The following is a 22,298-nucleotide window of genomic DNA, read 5'->3' on the forward strand; positions in this document are numbered from 1 at the left end:
GTGGCAAGCTATGTGATCACAACCTCCCCTCCCACTGTGCTGGGAATGGGCAGGGGTGGGGATTGTTCTCAGTTCCTGGCTCCTGACCCTCCAGACCAGCTAGACTCTGCCACCATCTTCCCTTCAGTGAAGCTTTGGACCCTCTGCTGCCACCTTGGAAACCCTGCTTCAGTGGCCACCTTCTGTGTCTTCCTTCAGCCTCTCCCATCCTAAAACACATGAAGTCATACCTTCCCCTGTTCTGCATTTCGTCAGTGGGTGTCTCATTTCCCTAAATCTGTTCTTACCACCAAAGCCCTTCTTGGGGCCAAATCAGTGGACATTTTCCACCTTGGACCTACTGTGGCCATCTCTGTGGCTTTGCCACTGGTCACTTCCTGCTTCTCGAAAACCCTCCCATCCTGAGGCTTCTGTGATATACTCTCTCTGTGCCTCCCTCAGACCTCTCTGCTTACCCTTCTCCATCTGTGTTGACAATCTCCCTTCCTCTACTGTTTCATAATAAATGTCAGTGTTTCTCAGGGCTCAGTCCTAGGTCCTGTTCCCTTCCTTCCCTCTTTACAATTACAAACTCTCCTCGGGGAATATCATCCCCTCCCCTACCTCTACCTGCCAGGAAGCACCACACCTCTGTCCAGACTCACTTACCCATCTGCCTCCCAAATGGACAAAGTCCCTGGGCCTGGAGGACTGCTGTTCCAGTGGGGAAGACAGATACCCACATGTAGAGATATGCATGTAATTCCAGGTAGGGACCAGGGCTGTAAGGAAAGTACATTAGGGCCAAGGGGCAGAGAATTTGTTCATCTGATTCAACAAATGTTTATTGAGCATCTACTGTGTCCCAGGCCCCGTGCTAGATGGTGGAGGTATAGTAGTGCATTAGACAGCCAAAACTCTGTGACACTGTGGAGTTTTTACTCTAACAAGGAAATAAAAATATGATATGTCAGTGATAAGAGCTCTGAAGAAGATAAAGGGGTTTAAGGGGATGGAGGTAAAAGTGCTCTGAATTAGATACAGCACTCAGAAAGGACCTGTCTGAGGAGGTAACACTGCACAGAGATCTCAGCAAAGTGAGGACATGAACCCTCTGAAGATCTGGAAAAAGAGACTACCAAGTAGAGGGAATAGTGAGTGCAAAGGCCCTGGGGCTATTAACAGGTTTAACATGTTCCAGAAAAGAGTAAGAATGCCAGCATTGCCAGAATAAGTGAGTGACATTGGTAGGTAGCTGTAGAGACGCCAGCCCACATAGAGCCTGTGGGTATAAATGTGTTAAAGGTTTAACACGTCACACACCCCTGTGTTGATGGTCACATATGTTCCCCCAATAGACAGTGTGCTTCTCAGAGGCAGGGTTTCACCTTGTCTGTGTCTATATGCTGAGGGCATAGCACAGTACCAGGCACACAGCAAGTGCTCAATAGTTGTTGAATGAGTGAATGGCTAGCGGTGGTGGCAGTGATGCTGGTGATGGCCCAGGGGCCTGATTTTGTCCTAGTGTGGTGTTGTAGTAGGCTAGCAAGGGTGAGGGGATGCGTACCCCATTCTTCCGGCCCTTTTCTTCCAAGTCTGGAAAGCAGCGTGGTGGGGGGGGGGGCTTCTGCTGCAGACAGAGGGCCTGGTCTCCCTAGGGCAGACTGACCCCTGGCTCTTGTTCTACCTGCAGACTATTTAAACAACCTTTGTCCGGACTCAGCTGAGTACGATAACACACAGGGTAAGTGCAGCATGAACCTGGAGGATGGGGACACATTTCTCTTTGGCCCCTGTCCCCTAGCTCTGGACTCTCCACCAGTTCAGGCCCAGGACATATTCTCTTCCCTGGTAGCTAGATGTGCAGTGGACATGAGACCTCTGGGGATTCTGAGGTTATTCCCTGCTCACCTCAACCACAGGGCTCCCTGGGATGGGCTGTCATCCAGTCAAAGGAGAAGAGGGTAATCAGCATTGGTGATAGGAGGTAGTGCCAGGTATAAAGTCACCACAGTGTCCCTGTTTCCTCCCAATTCTATGTGACTGTCCCTGCATATGACCTGCCAGGACAGTCCCTATTTTAACATATTCAATTTATAGCCAAGGGAACTAAGGCACAAAGTGGTCAAATCACTGTAAAGGTCACTTAGGCAGTGGTAGCAAAGCTAAGGTTGGACCTATGACCTGACCCGGGTGTGAGAAAAATTGGTGCCACCCACATACAAGGCCCTGCAACTGTAGTGATCTTGGGGGGCAGTGGGGAGAGAGGGGAAGAAAGGAGGTGAGGATAGTGCTACTGGACTGGCCCTCCCCAGATGGCCCGGCTACCTTCTCTGCTTCCCTCCACAGGTGCACTGACCCTCATCTCCAAAGTCACAGACCGCGCCAATGACAGCATGGAGCAAGGGGTAAGTCTGTTTCCTGGGGTTCGGGTCTAGGACCTCCTCCAACCTGCCCCGGTCTGCCTTATGATACTCCACTTTTGGAGGTGCTGCAGGCAACCATCTGTGTCGTGGGACCTTGCAAAAGAGTTCTTGGCCCCTGAGTTCTGGCCCTGACACTTACTATGTGACCTCAAGTACTGCGTGTTCCTGTCCAGGTCCGTGGTTCACCATTAGGGTAGTGAGGGGAAGCTACAGACTTGTCTGAATGTGATAAGTAATGTCCAGACTGTGGTCTGAGACCACCTGCATCAGCACCTGGAGTGCCTGGTAAGCTACAGATTCCTGATAGACCTTAGCTCTTCTCAGTCAGAACATCTGGGGGTAATGTCCAGGGATGTGCATTTTTAACAAGCATTCTAGGTAAACGTTTTGCTCACAAAAGTTTGAAAACCACTCGTCCACAAGAATACGTGAGCTCTAAGTGCATGCTTGTTTCTGCCAGCAAGTGACTATTTGTTGGACACTGATCCTGTATTTACTAGTTTTCTGCCAAGGAAGGCCAACTTTATCCTACATCCCAACTCTGTTCAAGTGGCTACCTTGGTCACTTGTGTCCACATATTTTCTGTTCCACTAAGCTTTAAGTAGGCCTGAGCTTTGTGTTGAGAAGGATTCTGAGGCTGAGTCCTAGCTCGGGGGGGAAAGAGTTTGGTGATCAAGTGCTGGGTTCCATGGGCAGAGGTGGGAGTGATGGTGGTATGTGCACCGAGCAGTTGCCCAGCTCTGCTGGGACAGGTACACGGAGCGTCCGCATAGTGAGTCCACAGGGAGAAGAAGGGGAGGGGAGTCGCAGCTATTGGACACCTACTCTGTGCCAGACTTGCGTTGGGGGTTGGAGATACAGAGGTGAGACGTGAATCCCAGGAGGAAATCACAGCTAGTGGAGCAGTAAATATGTGTACATGATAAGCATCGTGAGGGAAAGAGAAAATGCCACATGGTTTAGAGAAGGGAGCCATCCCTCCCAGCCAGGGCTGTGACAAAAGATGATACAGGAGGTGCCCCCATGGGGAGGACACACACACCTCGAAGGCAGAGGGAGGAAAGATGTGCCAGGAAGGGGCATGGAGATGGAGAAGTGTAGGTCACAGTAGAGTTCAGAGATCCACCCAGCATGGCTGGAAGATGGGAACAGGGTAGGTGAGATTGGATGAGGGTCTGGGCAAAGAGTGCGCTGAGTGTGGAGGCTGAAGCCAGCTGGCTGTGAAAATTGGTACGTCAGACATGTTGTTATCATCGGGTCCTCTGCCTTCCCGCTCCAGGGTCCGTGAGCAACTTGCTCATGTGTGTTTTGGCATCCCGTATGTACAGTGAGATCTCCTTCAGTGTAGCCAAAGACAGAGGTGCTTTGGGGTCCCATGCCTGTCATGATATAGCAGCAGATGGGCTGGCTTCTCCACGCTTCACTTTAGCCAGGGATGCCTCTGCTTCCAAAAAGGAAAAACTAGGTCAGGAAGGGCTGGCTGTGTCTTCCCTCCTGCGGGCAAGCTCACTGCGGCACCCTCCTGTAGGAGGGGGAACTAGCGGTAGCAGCAGCCAGATGCCCTCCTGGCTTTCTCTAAGACTGGGGTTGGGTGCTGTGCCCGGCACTGGCTGGCCCTTGTCTCTCCGGCTGCCTGTGGACACCACACTGGGCCTGCTCTGGACTAGCAGCCCCTACTGCACACTTGCTGGGATCGGGCTAGGACCCTGCCTGGGTGGTGGACAAGCAGGTCCAGATGAACCCTATCCCAAGGCAGAGCTCAGTGGCTTGAGTGGCTAAAGGGTGGGCTGGGGCTCTGCCTCTCTTTCCCCATGGTCACTCCCCAGCTCAGGCCTCAACACCTCCCAACCCTGCCATTCCATTCTTCATCTGGAAGCCAGAGTAATCCTATTAAAATATATCTGATGGTGCCATTCCCCCATTTTACAAAGCCTTCTATGTTTTCACATTGCCTCTGGTCAAATCTGGGAAGTACTTACTGGTTATGAGAACCAGGGAAGGCTTCCTGGAGGCAGGCAGCAACATTCACATGGGTTTATGCTCCCATCAAACCATTGCCCCAACTCCCCACAAAGGTAGCTAAGCTAGAGGTATGATTTCTTGAAAGAACCAGATCCCACCACCCCAAAATGGGGCCCATCTATCTACCTGACACCTGGTCTGAAATGCCACCAATAAGCTCACTAGGATACTGTACTGACAGCCAAGTGTAACTGTAAATCCATTGAGCAGCCTGTTTACAGAAAACTATCAGGTGATGGGAGAAGCATCAGGAAACATGACTCTAAGAGCTGAGCCCCAGGTAGTCCGTCTCCTGCTGTGATCACTTTTCGATGGAGGACAAGGAATAAATGTGAAAGGATGGGAAAGTCTTGGAAGTAGGAAAGGTCGTCCTCACCAGCTTTTCAGGAAAGGCTGTGGCAGATTCCCACATAGTGTCCTACTCACGGTGATCACAACTGCCTCTATTAGCCCAAGATTGTGCCCAACATTCTCCTCTAATCCTCAGGAGAGCTATTACCAGCCCAGTGTCACAAGCAAGGAAGCTGAGGCCTGGAGAGACAAGTGGCTTCACCCAGGATCACTCAGCTCTCGGCACGGGAGCCGGGTTTGAAACCGAGCCTTTCTTGGCTACCAGGCCAGACATGCCTGCACACATCACTCACAGGTTCAGACTTGCAACTTCACATACATCTGTGCATGAAAATGCATCCAGGTGCCCATGCACACAGCACCTGTTCCTCTCTCATGACACACATAAATGTACACGTGGACCGTTTTTCTCTCTTTCTCACATTTGGATTTTTCTTTTTTTGTTTGTATCAACTCAGCCATGGTAATGTCATGAAATGTAGGGGTGGAGGTTTGGAGTTGGCTCCCAGGTTTGTGAGCACAGGGAACTCCTTCAAGGATTGGTCACAGGTTACCTCAGAGAGTGCATGCACCTTGGTTCTAATTTCAGTTACTCAGACCAAGTCTCAGGGGATTCCCTAGAAGAAAATCCCACATCTGCTTGCAGGGTCCATCTTTCGAGGCTTTTGATCAGATTCGCCGTTGAGTGTCCTCTTCCCCACAGCACGAAAGTAAACTGTCTCCCCCCAGAAGAGAGTGAGGGGACATGTGCGAGTCTGGGGTCTCCGATTTGCTCCATCTGGTTTTTTTTTAATGAACTTAAAAAAATTTCTTATTGAGGTACAGTATAACCATTACTATTATTATTTAATTTTTTATTTTTTAAATGTTTATTTATTTTGAGAGAGAGACAGAGAGAGTGTGAATGGGGGAGGGACAGAGAGAAAGGGAGACACAGAATCTGAAGCAAACTCCAGGCTCTGAGCTGTCAGCACAGAGCCCAACGTGGGGTTTGAACCCACAAACTGTGAGATCATGACCTGAGCCAAAGTCAAACACTTAACCGACTGCACCACCCAGGCGCCCCCCATCTTAACCATTATTAACACAGTCCCTCGGCATTAAGTACACTGACGTTGTTTTGTGACCATCACCACCATCCACCTTCAGAACTCTTTCTCTCTCTCCAGTTGAAACTGTTCCCATTAAACGCTAAGCCCTCATTTCCCCTCCTCCCAGCCCCTGGTGACCAACCTTCCTACTTTCTGGACAGAGTTTATTGTTGAGAACATTTTAAACTTACAGAAAAAAAATTAAGAAAGATAATACGAAGAGCTCCCATGTATCCCACACACAGTTTCTCCTATTACTAGCATCTTTATGTTAGTCAAGTACATTAAAGACCCAGTATTGATACAGTATTATTAACTAAAGTTCATTCAGGTTTCCTTCATCTTTGCCTAATGTTTGTTCCAAGTTCCCATCCAGGATATCATATCACCTTTAGTCTTCGTGTTCCCTTAGGCTCCTCTTGACTGTGATGGTTGCTCAGATTTCCCTTGTTTTTGATGACCTTGACTAATTTGAAGAATACTGGTCCAGGTATATTGTAGAATGCCCCCTATTGGAATTTGTCTGATACTTTTCTCATAAACAGACTGGGTTCATAGATTTTGGGGAGAAAGATCATGGAAGCAAAGTACCACTTTCATGACATCATACCGAAGGTGCATACTAGCACCATGGTTTATGAGTGTTGTTGTAGACCTTGCCCACCTGGCTGCAGGTGCATTTATCAGGTTTCTCCATTTCTTTATTTAAACTCCATAAAGTTATCCTCTTCTCCCCTCCTAGTCCATGCTCTTTAGAAGAATGTCACTATGCACGGCCCACATTTAAGGAATGAGGAGTTATGCTTCCTCTCATTGAGGGCAGAGCACCTACCTAAATTATGTGGAATTCTGCATGGGAGATTTGTCTCTTCTCCCTTATTTATTAATGTATTTACTTATTATAAATAAATAATTTATGTTATTAAGGGCTCACAGATATTTATTTTATGTTAAGGTTATAATCTCATACCGTTTTATTTCTTTTATTTCTCAAATTGTTCCAGTTTTGGCCATTGGGAGCCCTGTCAGTTGGTTTCTCCATACTCTCCACATATCCCCATCAATATGGATTTGGGTGGGATATTTTGGTTTGCCTATTTTTTTTTTAGCACTTTCATTATTTATTTATTTTTTTTTAGCACTTTCCTACTTTCTGTCACTATAAAAATCTCCAGACTCATCTTGTGTATTTCCTGCCTTAGCCTTAGAATCAGCCATTTCTGCAAGGAGTCCTGGTTCCTTCAGTTGGATTAATGGTATTAGAAACCAAGGTCTGGTCACCAAGTAGGCTATCATTTCTTTCAGGTCCTCTTACTTACAGAGCAAAGAATTATATGTGTATATAGTAACCTGTGTGTATACTCATGTCTATAGATATTTCTGTACACGACCATCTGTATCTATATTAAGGTAAATATGTATCCCTACTGATAGCTCCAATTCTTTTTTTTTAATGTTTATTTATTTTTGAGAGAGTGCAAGTGGGGGAGAGGAAGAAAGAAGGGGACAGAAGATCCAAAGTGGGCTCTTTACTGACAGGCTGACAGCAGCAAGCCTGATGTTGGAGCTCAAACTCACTAACTGCAAAGATCATGACCTGAGCTGAAATCAGACAGTTAACCGACTGAGCCACCCAAGTGCCCCTGATAGCTCCAATTCTGATCACTTCTATGTGGATCATTCCAGTCTCCTCCCTTGGCTTATCTATAAATTTCCACTCTAGCAGTGAGATACCTGGGTCCCACCATCCATCACCCATTTACTTAATTGGTCAGTTTACCTTCATTCTTGAAAGTTATTTTCCTGGGAAAAATATCTGGATTGACCAGTTTTTTTTTTCCTTTTTACTATTTTAAAGATACCACTCTTATAGCCTATATAATTTCTGATAAGGAATCCACTGTAATGTTTATATTTATCCCTTTTACATAGTGTGTCCCTTTTTTCTGGCTGCCTTCAAGATCTTCTCTTTACAACTGACTTTTAGAAGTTTGACTATGATGTCTTAGTATGTGTGTTTTTAAGGGGCTGTGGATGGTATTTGTCTTGTGATTCTCAGGCTTCCTGGATCTGTTGTCATTCATTAATTTTGGAAAATTGTGTTAGATGCTCTGTTCTTTCCCCCCACCCCCTGCATTCTTTTTTCTCTTTGTGTTTCAGTTTGGTTAATCTCAACTTTCATACCTCCAAGTTCAGTCTTTCCTCAGCTGTGATCAGTTTGCTGCAAAGCCTGTCAAGGGAATTCTTCATTTCTGATATCACGTTTTTTGTTTTTAACATTTCCATTTGATTCTCTTGTATAGTCTCCATCCCTGCTGAAATTCTCCATCTGTTCATGCATGCTGCCTACCTTTCCCACTAGCTCCTTTAACATATTGATCGTAATTACTCTGAAGTCCCTGTCTGATGGTTCTAACATTTGTGTCACCTCTAATAAGAGGTGGTTTTGTTGAATGCTTTATTTCCTGAAAATGAGTTGGGGTACTTCCTTGCGTTTTGTGTTTCTTATAATGTTCGATTGGATGCCAGGTATTATGTGTTGGAAGAATTGTAGAGACTGAGGGAAATAGTATCTACCCCAGAAGTGGGAGCGCCTCTTTTCTGATCTTGCCATTCATGTAGGGGGTGGGAGCTGAGTCAGTCCAGTCAACTAGGTGAGTTGGGTTTGGGTTTTGTTGTTGCTTTTGTCACCTTCAGAGCCCCACAGACTTCACACTCCTCCAGAAGAGGGCTGCTATTACCTGATACTGTTTGTGGGGCCTGAGATACTGGAGAGTTTTTCTCATTGCCCTTGTCTCCACCCTCAGCTTTTAGCAATCCCTGCACCACAGAAGAGGCCTCTCTCCATTGTCTTGTCCCTTCTCAGAGGTAGACCGCTGTTTCCTGTTACCCAGTGCTTGGCTTATAAGTGTCTGCTCTCCTGGACAAACCTCAGTCCCAAGCAGGGCCTGCAAGCCAGGCCTTCTCTGCTTTCCAGCACCTCCTCTGCACGGTAGCCACACACGCTGCCTTGTAGCCATGTCAGGTCTTGGGCAGGTTTCTGCTTAGTATTACTGCACAATCCTGGGCCCAGTGGGTACTTTCCCTCTTCTTGGGAAAGACAGCTCTTGCTTCTGCCCTTTCCCCAGAAGTGGTGAGTGGCATTTTGCTTGTCCTCTGGGAGTGGGTTACTCGGCCTCTCCCGGGGACTGAGGGTTTTGCACCAGAGAGGGGCCTGGGGAAGTTGGCAGGGTTTTATGCCGCCCCCCCCCCCCCCCCCCCCCCGTGGCAACCTGCATGCCTTCACCACCAAGGCTCCCTGCCCTGCCCCTAGTGTTCCTTGTGAGCACCTGGTGGGAGCTTTGAGAGAAGAGCTTGCAAGTGACTGCATTTTTCCTGTGTCTGGGGCTCTGTTATTCTAAACTATCCCATCAGCCCCCACCCAACCTTTCAGAATCCATTAACATTTTAGCTGCTTTCTTCTCATCCTCCTTTATGCTGGCCACCTCCTCCTCCTGTGTGTTGCAGCAATTCATGTGTCTCATGTCTCTGAAGGGGCTTGTCAGTCTTTGGGATTCGGTTCAGTTGGTTGCCTTTTACTTCAGCCTCCAATAGGTGTGAGAAGAGTTGTGATTCTGTACGTTATCTTTTTCTCACTATTAGAGAAAAGGTGGGGGCAGTGTTGCCTTGCAATTTCCCTACACACAGTTGTCACCTTATTAGTTGACTTAAGACCCTGACCCCGCATAAGGTTCAGAGGACACCTACCTCATGGGTTAAGTGCTTGTTATTTCTAGCATAATGGGGTACTGTGCAGAGGGAGGGTAGGTATGTCACTGCATACTGTGGATAGCCCAGTGAGGGACCAACAAGGAGTTCCCAGGCACACATATTTTTCTTCAAAGAACACAGATCTGTTTCTTCCCCAGGTGGAAAATTTTCTTGATTACTTTCCCTCAGAGGCCCCCCCGGGCTGCAATCCCAGAGAGAGTCTGGCCTTGGGCATCTGACCCCTCTGGATTAGTGATGGCTAGATGCTCCAGGCCTTTCAGGGGACACAGATTGAGAGGAGGAGCCATGGCCTAGCGATAAATATGGGTATCAGCACAACAAGGGCAAGTGACTGTCCCCATGGCACACAGAAGATGGTGGTGTCAGATCGCAGGCCCAGAGGGACTAGCCTGAGTATGGGCAGTCCACATGTCTGGTACCCTGCAAGGCCAGGCTCAGATCCCAGTCCTGCCACTGACAGGAGGTCAGATTTAGGGCAAGGCCCTCCTGAACTCAGTTTTCCTCCTTTGAGGTAGAAGCAATGCCACTTCTAATAGAAGGGATAAGACTCCTTAAAGGGGTCCTGACCATCTCCCCATTGCCCTGCTTCCTCCCACAGGAAAACCTGCAGAAGCTGGTCCACATTGAGCACAGTGTTCGAGGCCAAGGGGATCTCCTCCAGCCAGGAAGGGTGAGTGCCACTGCCGCAATGGGCAGGGACAGAGGGCGGCCTGGTAGGCAGGCGGGTGAGGCTCTGATAAGACCCATTGTTCAGCTGGGCTGGTCCCAGACAGGCCTGGCTGCAGGTGCTGTTTACCCGAGGAGGGGGAGGGGGAAGGGCAGGGGAAGGGTTCTGCTGGGCTCACAAGGCCCAGGGGCTGCCTCCCCTGGTGTTTTCCACTTTCCGGACCTTTAAAGAAACAGTGCCATTTGGGTTCATGTCCCTGTGGTTCTTTTCACCTCTAAGAAGAAGAGACACCAAGTATTTTTAGTTTAGCCCAGCATTGCTAGAAAATCAGGAAAACCATCTCCCAAAAACCATGCTCCTACAAAGCAGCTTAAAAATAACATTTTTCCAGAGACAAATTTACCCACTTTTAAGCTTCCAAATGGAAAACACAAAACTCAGCTCAAAAATAGTCAAAGATATGTTTGTTACCTGTTATGGTCAATGAAGGACAAGAGACATAGACATGAGAGGTGTTATGTTCAGGATATTTTATTCAAAATTAACAGGGATCTCATTGGTCTGAGAGTCTATAAAATCACACCTAATGGTTTGGCCTTGGCTCACCAGTTCAGTAAATATTTATTAAATATTTTCTTTATGTTAAGTAACTTTAGGTATCTATTTTAATCATCCTCCAGAATTAATGAGCCTGTAGCAACCGTTCACGGGTCTTCAGCTGTTTAGCAAACCTTCATAGGCTTTGTTCTGAAGGGCTCCCCATGGCAGCAAACGAGGGAAAGAGTCACTGTCTCGACCCCTCAGAGACCAGAACAGTGTCTGGGGCTTGCTAGAAGTCAAGGCGGACTGACTGCTCCTAAGAAGCAAACATGGGCATCTCGCTAAAGCCGGGAATTCACCCATTAGTTGTTCTGTGGTACTTTGGGAGGCACCAAGATTTAAGTTTCCTGCTCGGGGCCTCCCCCCACTCTTCTTGGGCATCAGCCTGACTTCTTAGGTCTGCTTCTGTCCCCACAGGAGTTTCTGAAGGAAGGGACACTGATGAAAGTAACAGGGAAAAGCAGACGGCCCCGGCACCTGTTCCTGGTAAGTACCTGGTGCCCAGCCAAGCCCCCGGACTGTCAAATTTTGTGAAATTTTCTTGGGTCATTATTCAAAGGCAACTGGAGTTGGGGGGTGGGGGGCCTAGAACAGAGCCGAATATTTAGGCTGAAGATCATTCTACAGAGCTGAGCTTTCCAGAGGTCTGAGGGCTTAACCATTGCCAACCACAGTCTTTCCCTCATTGATTATTTGAGCGATTTTAAATGGAATGTTGCCAAAATTTAATTGCCTGTGTCCCCATTTCAAACATCCTAACACTGGGAAATTCTTACACTGGAGATAGCTGTTCAACTGCCTTATCTAACACGCACGAAAGCTGAGATCTAGAAGGGGGAGTTTCCTGGGCCAGATCTCCCAGCAGGTTGGTGGCAGAGGCCCAGAAGGGAACCAGGGTTGTGACCCCAGTCTAGCACTTTCTCCACTGTGCACAAGACAGAGTACAGTGTAACATTTCTGATGATTTGCAGCCACAGTCTGGAATACCAGGGAATGTCCAGGCCTGTTGCATGGTAACATCAACCTCTGTGGCTGTTGAGCTACAAGCAATAATTTTCCCCAATCCTATGGCCCAAAATTGTTTTGCTTTTTAAGTTCTTCTACCTGCTGGGTGTAATTTTCTCTGTTCTTCATGATTTTAACTTTCACTTTTTGTTACTGTCAGTCAAGGCTGCCCTTAAGAGCCTCTTATACTTTGTTAGGGTTGTGTGAGAAGTAATAATAAACAGGCTGTAAGTGTCTAAGAACTCTGTTTCAGATATTTACTGCCCTATGTGCTGGGCACTGGAAACAAAGAGATAAAGTCTCATGCTGTGCCGTCAACCTTCGGTGTCTAATGTAACTACCGAGTTAAGAGCATGACATGGACAGAACATCAGGTCTATGGGAGCAAAGAGGGAGGTCAACGAGAGTCAGGGAATAAAAAGATGGACAATAGCGTCAGCAGCACTGATGTTTGTTATATGTTCACTGGTGCTACACACTGTGCTAAGTATATGTTTCCTGGAGAAATGGTACCTAGTTAAGCCCAGAAGGAAGGGTAAGAAGTCTGTCCTTCCCCTCTCCCTTTCTCCCCATTTTTCTGTCTCTCTTCCCTCCCTCATGTTCCCTCCAGCATCTAGTTGGCTTCATCGTGGCCTTTCCCTCACTCATCTCCATGCTGGGCCTGGGTCTCTCATATCCCCTCATTATAATTAGGCCATAGCTCCTGCTGAATCTGGGTCCCCTTCTTTGCTCTGTCTTAGCATAGGACCTTCATAAATATCACCTAGAGAGAGAGATGGGAAGAGGATACACAGGTTCCTAAACCAGGAAGAGCCGTGATAAACACACTTAAGAATTTTTCTTTCTCATAGGTACCAGTTTCATAGAGTAATTGTAACTGTAGAACAAAGTCAGGGCCTCTGCCCACCAATGCAATGCACAGGGGTTTCAGTAATGCTACAGAGTGGTTCCCACCATGACCCGAAGCGATAGGTGGGGTTCCCCACTGGTGGCTCATTATTGTGAGAGATTCCCCTTTACTCCTCCGTGAAGGATTCCTCTCCCTTCCTCCAAATCGAGCTATAAAATACCTGCTTTGAAGAAGAGAACTGTGGGCAATCAGGAGGCAGCCTGGTTCTGACCACACATAAAACCCCAGGGTGCTAATGGCAGTTGCCATGGCAGCAGGTGCATGAGGGGCAGCCGCAAAAAGGCAGGGACCGTTCTGATGAGTGACACAAGCCAGTTCCCCAGGGTGGGCAGGCTTGTGAGCAAGGCTCTGTGCCCAGGTTTGGTCACTGTCCCCAGATGGGGCAAGAACTCAACTGCGTGGCCACCCCCCACACACCACACCTGAACACACTGGAGGCACATTCATTTGCTGATGACCCTGACTCTGCCACTTACAAGCTTTGTGCCTGTGAGCAGGTTGTCTAAGCTGTCTGTGAAATGAGGATGATAATAATGGTGCCTGCCTGATGGGATTGTTGGAGGCATGAATTGAGATCAGGGTGCTTAGCCCAGGAGCTGGCACAGAGTGAGCGTCCAGTAGGACAGTAGCTCTTGTCATTATTAGAAGGGCAGAGCTGAAAGGGTCTTTGAAGGTTCCTCTGATCTGGGGGTCAGCCTGACACCTGTTTTTGTTAATAAAGGTCTATGGGAACACAGTCTCATGCATCTGTTAGTGGATTGTCTGTGAATGCTTTTGGGCTACAATGACTGAGTTGAATAGTTGTGACAGAAACTGTATGACCTGCAAAGACTTAAATATTTACTATCTAGCCCTTTATTAAAATTTTTCTGGCTCCTGGTCTACTCCCAACTCTGGTTAGAGACAGTGAGGTCCAGAGAGAGGAAGGGTTTGCCTGAGTCCACCCAGCGGCTCTGTGTCCAAGCCAGGTGTCCCACACTCCTCTTGTTGGCATATTGGGATGTTGGGATCCTAAGAGCTGGAGGCAGGAAGTCTCATCTATTCTTTTCCCTCCCTCAGCAGACTCTCTACAGGGAGAGGAAGTGCTAATCCTGAGTTCTTGCTCTGTTTCAGCCCCTTAGATGCCTTGTCCTGTTCAGTCCTTGCAACACCCCTAGTTTACACTGGCTCCTACATACAGTGGGCTCACTGGGGCCATTCTCTGTCTCGGCCTCTGTAATATGGTAGGGGCAGCAATGACCCCTTCTTTGCAGGGAGGAAGCTGGGGCTCAGAGAGAGAGAAATGGCCTGTCCACAGTCACACAGCTGCTACAGAGCAGAGTGAAGATTGACGTGTCTTTTCAAACTGTAAACCTTTTAGCTAAACAGAAATGCTCTCCCCTAAGGAGGTGAGGGGACTTGCACTATGTTCCTTCTGGTCTGCCTTGCATGGGGGCAAGGAGCTTCAATTGTTCAGTTAGCAAATATTAATTGAGTACCTACTGGAGGTACACCAGTGACCAGGACCCACCAGCTTTCTATGTTCAAGGAGCTTCCTCCCTCCCTCTCTCTCTTCCTTCTTTGACTATACTTTATGGAGTCTTCATTTACAGAGTAAAATGCATCAATCTTAAGTGTATATATCTGCCTATTGACTAATGTGTATCATTGTGTAACCACCCTCTGGATCAAGATACAGAATATTTCTTTTTTTTTTTTTTTAATGTTTATTTATTTTTGAAGGAGAGAGAAACAGAGTGTGAGCTGGGGAGGGGCAGAGAGAGAGGGAGACACAGAATCCCAAGCAGGCTCCAGGCTCTGAGCTGACAGCACAGAGCCCAATGTGGGGCTTGAACCCACGAACCGTGAGATCACGACCCGAGCCAAAGTCGGCGCTTAACCGACTGAGCCATCCAGGCGCCCCAAGATACAGAATGTTTCTTGAATGTTCACCTGTGCCTCTTAGCACTCACTTCCTCCACCCCCTGTTCGGGCAACCACTGGCCTAATTTCCATCACTACAGGTTAGCTTTGCCTCCTCATCTGGTACTTCATATAAATGTTATGAAGCAGTGTATCCTCCTCTGTGTCTGGCTTCTTTCACTTGGCATGTCTTCGAAATTCACCCATGCTGTCGTGTGTACCATCAGTTCCTTTTGGTTGCTACGTAGTACTCCACAGTGCTACCTGGTTCTTTGATGCAGTCGCCTGTTGAGTAGACATTTGGGTCGTTTCCACTATTTGGCTCTTATGAATAAAGCCTCTGTGAACATTCCTGCACTTGACTTTTTGTGGACATCTGCATTTATTTCCTCTTTAAGTTTCTACCTAGGAGTGGAATTTCAGGGAAAGGACTCACATTTTAGCTCAGAGTGGTTATGCTCTCCTGTGGGGGGTCACTGGGGAATGCAGGATGCCTCTGCTCCCCAGAGGTCAGTGATCCTCCAGGACACAGCCTACGTTGCCTTCTGGGGTCAAGACATGTCTGATGGGATTTCCTTCTCCCCAGATGAGTGATGTGCTCCTATACACGTATCCCCAGAAAGATGGGAAGTACCGGCTGAAGAACACGTTGTCAATGGCCAGCATGAAGGTAAATGCTTGGTGTTAAGCACCCTGTTGGGTGGGTGGAGGGAGATCCCAGGGGAGGAGAGATAGCATCCCTGCTTCTAGGAGCCCACATACCAGTGGGACCAGTGGGAAGAGGCAGCCCCAAGGAAACAGCGTTATATTGTGGGTTACAGCAGGAGAGGGGAGAGGGTAGGAGGAATACCTGGAGGAGGGGCACTGAGTCCCTTATGGTAGATAATATTTGGACAGATGGGGAAGAGGAAAAGGTATCCTAAAAAAAGGGCAATTCATAAGGAAACCCTTGGAGGGAGGAAACAAAGTGGGGGTATGGCAAAGTTTTTTAAATTGTGATAAAATATACATAACATAAAATGTACCTGTTAACCATTTTTAAGCATACAGTTTAGCGGCATTACGCACATTCACACTGTTGTGCAACCGTCACTACCATTCATTTCTAGAACTTTTTTTATCATCCCTAGATGAAACTCTCCCCATTGAACACTAACTCCCTATTCCTCCAGCCCCCTACCCCTGGCACCCACCATCCTACTGTCTGTCTCTAGGAATTTGCTCTAGATAATTCACATGAGTAGAATCATACAGTATTTGTCTTTTTGTGACTGGCCCATTTCAGCACAGTGTCCTCAAGGTGAGTTCATGTTGCAGCCTGTGTCAGAATTTCCTTACTTTTTTATGGTTTAATGATATTCCGTTGTACATATAGACCATTTTTGTTTTTCCATTCATCCATAGATGGACACTTGAGTTGCTTCCACCTTTTGGCTATTGTGAATAATGCTGCTATGAACATGGTATACGGGGATCACTTTGAGACCCCGCTTTCAATCCTTTTAGGTGCATACCCACTTTCTTAGGGGTGGATGGGTGCCTACAGACCACACAGTTGGAGCCGGCACTCCCCTCTCCACAGATGCACACACACACACACACACACACACACACACACACACACACACACCCTGTACCATCAAACAAAAGTTTACCCTTTGCAGATGAGGAAACTCAGGCTCAGAGAGGGACAGTGGTAGGACCAAGAGAAGAATCCAGTCTATGGTTGCCCCTCCCTGCCCCTGCCCTGAGGGGCTGCTTTGATTTTCCAGGTCAGCCGCCCCGTGATGGAGAAAGTGCCCTATGCCCTAAAGATTGAGACTTCCCAGTCCTGCCTGACTCTATCTGCCAGGTATGGGGAAGTGGGTAGAGGGAGGGTCTGGGGGATAGGGACACAGGATTTTATAGGTGTTAAAGTTTGGAATAACAAGCTGAATGAGTCATTTCTATTTGGTATTATTTTGGGTCTAAGGACTTATTTTTTAGAGCCTCTTCTTTTAAATACAATAATAACAATATCTCATGTTTGTAAACGTCTATGGATTATTGATTGGGTCTTTACAGTAATGCAAGTAAAGAAGTTAAGGTGAGCAAAAAACGCATTGTGCACCTTAGTTCATAAAGTGGTCAGCTTTTAGGCTTTCATGCCCGGAGATTGAGAGAAAAACATAATGAGTGAGCATTCATCATTTGCCTTTCCCTGGTTTGGGGGTGTGGCCTTTTTCTCAGAAGGGTCTGTGTTTTCTCCAGGCCTTCAGGCTGCCCAGGGACCCTGCCTCAGTCACTATGGGCAGCAAAAGAGCTTCCCCCTCCCTCTTTCAGGGCAAGGCCAGCTCCAGCTCTCTAGGCTCAGAAACCAGGGAGGTGTGGCTTCTGCTGGGGCCACTGTGGGGGCTGAGACAGGGTCACCAAGGCATGGGTGTCTCCCCTCACAGCTGATATGTGACCCTGGCAGGAGGCAGCAATGCCCTCTGTGTGGCGTAGTGCACATCACGTTCTCATGCAGATGCATTTGCTCATTTAGCATTTATTAGCCACTCCTCAGTGCCAGGCCCTGTGCTGAGGACACAGATTTAAACCTTGATGTGCTCAGGGAGAAGCTCACATTAAGGGCGGGAGAGTTGTGTACCAATTACAACGTAGAGCATAACTGCAAGTAATAGTTAAGTGTTGATGACACGAGTAGCATGCACTGGGCACCTGCCCGGTCTCAGGCACCTCCTCTGACCCCATCGCCACCCTACCCACCCCCTACCCCCGTCCCTCCTTCCCAGGCCAAAGAGATGCCTTATCCTGGCTTTCCTGGGGCAGACCACACACTTACGCAAGGTGGGAGCGACACCTAGTGGGTCCTGGGAGAATTTCCACCACTCTACCTCTTGGGGCAGAGCTCAAAGCTCAGGCAACCCTGAAGGGCAGGGTGTGGAGTGGGAATTTGGGAAGTCATCTTGTTGGGGAGGGGGTGTCTGGGAAGCTATGTGGGAAAATGAGGAGGAAGATGGAGAGACGAGGATGTTGATATTTTCCAACTTCACCTAGCCATCCCCTCCCCATGTACACAGCCCTCTGCACCCTGTCCCCTGTCCCTCCTCAAGTGTGGGACTCTCTACATCTTCCTAATGCCCCTGCTTTTGCATGGTGCTTTGCCATTAACAAAGTCCACCCATGTCCCACATGTCATTTCTTCCCACAACAGTACTGGGAGTTAGAGGGATAGTGTTGACAGTGCCATTTACAGGTAAAGAAGCAGGCCCAGAGGACAGCTAGCATGCCCTGGCCACCCTTCTAGTAGATGGAGGTGCTGAGTTATGATCCTAGGCTGATCTGGCAGGTGGCCAGTGCTCGGTGGGATTTCAGACACTGACAGGCACAGCCAGGGGAAACGTGGGGGGACTTGATCTACACTGAGAAGCAGAGGCAGAGCCGCCGTGCACACCTGCATGCCTTGTTCACGCCAGCTTGTGTCCACAGCTCCTGTGCTGAGCGAGATGAGTGGCACAGCTGTCTGAGTAGAGCCCTCCCTGAGGATTACAAGGCCCAGGCTCTGGCTGCCTTTCACCACAGCGTGGAGGTGAGTGGAGGGCCCTGAGACCCACCTGATGCCAGTCTCCCAGCCCTGGGTTTCCCTGGGCACCCATACACCCAGGAGGGCTCTCAGCTCCTTCCATCACACCCCTTCTCCTTCCCTTCCCACCACACTCCCCCACAGCCAGGCAGTCACTGTGCAGCCCAAATACAGCACTTCCCATTGGCTCTGTTTCTGACCCAAGGTTAGGATCCTGGAAGCCACCGTGCGGTGGAGGGGGTTGTAGAATTAGGATCTACCCTACACGTACACATCCTGCACAGGAAAGAGGGCACCCATCTAGCTATCTCCTGACCACATTGCTCACCCGATTCCTTTGTTCCAGATACGGGAGAGGCTGGGGGTCAGCTTGGGGGAGAGGCCCCCCACCCTGGTGCCTGTCACACATGTTATGATGTGCATGAACTGTGGCTGTGACTTCTCCCTCACCCTGAGGCGTCATCACTGCCACGCCTGTGGCAAGGTGAGTCACCTCACCTGGGTGAGTGTGTACATAGAGTCATGTGGGGTTGGCTGTCAGGGATATCCAGCAGCTACTGAGTGTCAGGCCCAGGGAAGGGTGTTTTCACACCAACCCTGCGAGGTAGAGATTGTTAATACCCATTTTACTGATAGTCTCAAACCAGGGCTCCAAATCCCATTTCACTATACCACCGTACTCCCAAAAGACAACCATAGCACACATGGTTATTGTCCCAGGAGAAAACGTATCATGTCCTAGTTAAGGACTCATCAGAAAAACTGATAAAAACACTTGCACAGAAACTCTGTACCTTCACAATGGAAAAGCAGGGCGATCCGACACAGTTCTGTGCTCAGAACACGGGGTCCCTGGAGAGGTGGGGTGGGGGGGGGTTGGCAGAGGGGAGGGGATGCTGGCCCTCTGCACATGCAGAGGGTGAGAACCATTCCAATGTGTGTCCCCAACTGGGCCTGCAGATCGTGTGCCGGAATTGTTCGAGAAACAAGTACCCCCTGAAGTACCTCAAGGACCGGATGGCCAAGGTCTGTGATGGCTGCTATGGGGAGCTGAAGAAGAGGGGCGGGGATGTCCCAGGCATGATGAGAGGTAACCTGGGGACACCATCTCCGTTCTTCCAGGTGGCCCACGTGGCTTCTCGCCGGCCCGTGGTTGGTGCCTGAAACTACTTTTCTGGGGAGGCTCAGAACAAAAGCAGTCCTGAAGGAAGAAAGAGGGATTTAAACCATACCTGGGGGACCATTTCCCAAAATAGTGGTTCCACAATAAATCAATAGGCACTGCCAGAGGAAGCGTTCTGCAGACAGCTAAGCTTGGGAAACGCTGGGTCAGTGCATCTCTGTGAAGGGGACGGTAGGCGTGGTGACTCATGGTTACTTTGCCATAGCGGCCCTCTTTTTGAAAATGTTCTGTAGGCCTGTGTTCTATGGGACTTTTTCAGGATAAGGATTGTAAGACGGATAGCAGAGGAGTTGTGGATCAGGGAAGGGCTGAGGGCTCTTTGACTGAGAAAGGAACCTGGGGAAGCTGTGCTAGCCCTTGAGAGACTGTGCTCAGGGTCCAGGCTTTGTCCAAGCAGGGTCAGGCCAGAGGGACAGCAAGTGTATCCTGGACTTAAGACCAAAGATTTCTCCTCTCTGGAGCCCCCCGAGGCCATCACAGAGGACAGCCCAGGTGAAGAAGGGATAGCCAGCACCCAGAAAAAGCCTTCCTTCTTGGCTCCCGTGGACTTTGTGTCAGTAGATAGAGTGTGCCTGTTCTTCTGGTCACACCTAACCCCCATCATGAAGCTGATTTCCATCGCAGGAGGGACCAGGAGCTCTAATTTTACAGGAATTGGCATTCCAAAGCAAGATGCATGCCTGTCTGCATGGACACTCACCTCCATTCCTCCATGGCTTGTCTTGGTTACAGAGCGGCCCGTGAGCATGAGCTTTCCCCTGTCCTCCCCACGCTTCTCGAGCAGTGCCTTCTCGTCCGTCTTCCACAGCATCAACCCCTCAACCTTCAAGAAGCAGAAGAAAGTTCCTTCAGCCCTGACTGAGGTAAGGCAGGTAGACTGCCTGTGTGGGAGGCAAGGGATTTAGAAGGTTCATGGCCTTCCTCGGACAGGGTCAGAACCTGCCCCAGGCTGACTGAACTTTACAGGACAAAGAGAATTCCTAACATGAGACATTCTAGCTACAAGGAGTAACTCACCACTAACAGGGCCTGTCTTCTGGGCATGACTGAGAACATGTCTGATTGGTGGCAGAAGGCAGGACCCCAAATGGTTGTGGATGGTGCTAGAAGCCTTTCCCATTCCTCTCTCCCCTTCTCCCCTCCAAGTGTTTCTTTTTTTCTCCTTACTTTCTTTCCTGTCACATAGCCTGGACCAGGTCAGGTTCCCAGCAGTGGTGCACAGATCACTGGGGCTCTTGCACAGATCACTGGTACTCTTCTGACTAAAACAGCTACAGTCCTGACTTCGCCCTCCCCGGCAGGCCCTTGGAATTGTGCCATCCACTCAGCCTGTGGGTCCCAAATGGCCTCAGGTGCTGAGCCTCCTGGAGGGTGTGGGACTCTGTGCAGGAAACCTCACCATTGGTTAAACTCAAGTCCGTTCTGTAAGGAGGGCCAGATTCTATGTTTATATTCTGATCACAACCACAAACAAATGTGTGCCCGTGAATATACAAGCTGTCAAAAGAGCATGATCAGCTGTTTCCAAGTTTTTGCATTAATATTCATTATTGAGTAGCTGGTGGCAAGGGTTTTAAGAAGTGTTAGGGTATGAAATATTTAAAGAGGTACTGTTCTATTCATTAACTTAATACCTTTGCATATTAAAAATCTTGAGAATAACACGTGGTAAAAAAATTTTTTTCAGAACACAAAGGAATACCTGATGAAACGTATGTTTTTCTCTCCCTCCCTGAACTCCTCCAGTCCCACCACCCCCAGAAGTAACCATGAAGTTTCTTATCGATCCTTCCAGAAATTTTAATGCATATACATAATAAAGATGCACATTCATAGATCCTCTTTCTTTTTACCCGAAATACAACAAATTGTACTAAATCTTCTGTACATTTTCACACTTCATTTCTCTTAACTATCATTCCACATTTGCTGACACATGCAGATCTCACACGTTTTACATCGTGTGGTTGTAAGTCATCCCTTTCCAGTAATTAGAAAAGATCACCTCTCACTCCTTCTGTGGTGGCTCACAGAACCTGAGTGTTCCACGGGCACAGAGTTTGAGAACCACTGCTCTTAGCCTTCCAGAGTCGAGCAGCTCTGATGCTGGTGCCCCAGCCAGCCCTTTAGTAATTTTTGCTTAAAGTGACAACCTTTTTATTATCCAGCAAAGATTACACTTAGTGGGATTTGCAGCAGCCCCAGGAGAAATGTGCCCCACCCTACCCCCCACTGCCCTGTCCCCTTCCCCCAGGAGCACCATCTCTGCAGCAAGCCCTACTCCCCATGAGAAAGTCTGCAGAAATGCTGCCTCCTGAGCATCTGCCAGAAAGGGAGGTTGCAGAATCGGTTTCTTCCAATGTGTTCTGTCCACTCTGCCTTTCCTCACTCTATGAGCTGCCCCAACAGGGCAAGTGCCAGGAGAGAAAGCTCGTGTCTGGTTCTAGGAGTCTTGGAACCTGTGGCGGAGACAGACTCCTTTCCTGGTACTTCTCAAGACAGCCCAGGCTGGTGGTGGCCTCCTTTCCCTTCAGTAAAGTTCATCGACCTTCAGAGTACTTGCCAAGAGATCCAAGTTCTTATCTTCTCTTCAGCTAGGTAGGGATTTGACCTTTGGTAGATCCCTCCATGCCTCCAGGCCCATCTGTAAAATGGGAAAGTCAGATTAAATTATTTCCAAACCTGACCTTCTTTCTCCAATAGTAAGATTGGTATTTATGAGCAGTTCCTGTAGGCGAGGCACTATACCTGTCAGGCACCTGTCTTGTGTCATTTAATCCCAGTTTTAATAACAGCGAAACTGAGACTTCAAAGAAGTAATTGCC

The 22,298-nt window shown here is 48.5% G+C and overlaps 1 protein-coding gene and 1 long non-coding RNA gene across 6 annotated transcripts in view; one reads left to right on the top strand and one right to left on the bottom strand.

The window, feature by feature from the left end:
• FGD5 (FYVE, RhoGEF and PH domain containing 5) overlaps positions 1-22,298 on the top strand; it is a 123,580-nt gene that overhangs the window by 90,850 nt on the left and 10,432 nt on the right. For all 3 annotated transcript variants that reach the window (XM_086697347.1, XM_086697346.1, XM_025922136.2), the window contains exons 9-18: positions 1,673-1,723; positions 2,329-2,387; positions 10,240-10,311; positions 11,326-11,394; positions 15,312-15,395; positions 16,498-16,577; positions 18,197-18,296; positions 18,637-18,774; positions 19,251-19,380; positions 20,206-20,336. In XM_086697347.1, coding sequence (XP_086553473.1) covers positions 1,673-1,723; positions 2,329-2,387; positions 10,240-10,311; positions 11,326-11,394; positions 15,312-15,395; positions 16,498-16,577; positions 18,197-18,296; positions 18,637-18,774; positions 19,251-19,380; positions 20,206-20,336 — 914 coding nt within the window. The remainder of the gene's footprint in view (positions 1-1,672; positions 1,724-2,328; positions 2,388-10,239; positions 10,312-11,325; positions 11,395-15,311; positions 15,396-16,497; positions 16,578-18,196; positions 18,297-18,636; positions 18,775-19,250; positions 19,381-20,205; positions 20,337-22,298) is intronic.
• On the bottom strand, positions 10,824-22,062 carry LOC147583470 (uncharacterized). 3 transcript variants are annotated; one of them, XR_015248233.1, is made up of 4 exons: positions 22,037-22,062; positions 20,174-20,296; positions 19,296-19,491; positions 10,824-15,010 (listed from the first exon to the last, which is right to left on the bottom strand). It is a non-coding gene; the product is annotated as an uncharacterized LOC147583470 (long non-coding RNA). The 3 variants fall into 3 exon arrangements; XR_015248234.1 differs by having other exon boundaries at positions 21,933-22,049; XR_015248235.1 differs by lacking the exon at positions 22,037-22,062 and adding an exon at positions 21,479-21,661.

The sequence above is a fragment of the Puma concolor genome, chromosome A2 (genome assembly GCF_028749965.1).
Source record: "Puma concolor isolate L17-30 chromosome A2, mPumCon1.1.hap2, whole genome shotgun sequence".
NCBI classification, from domain to species: domain Eukaryota; kingdom Metazoa; phylum Chordata; class Mammalia; order Carnivora; family Felidae; genus Puma; species Puma concolor.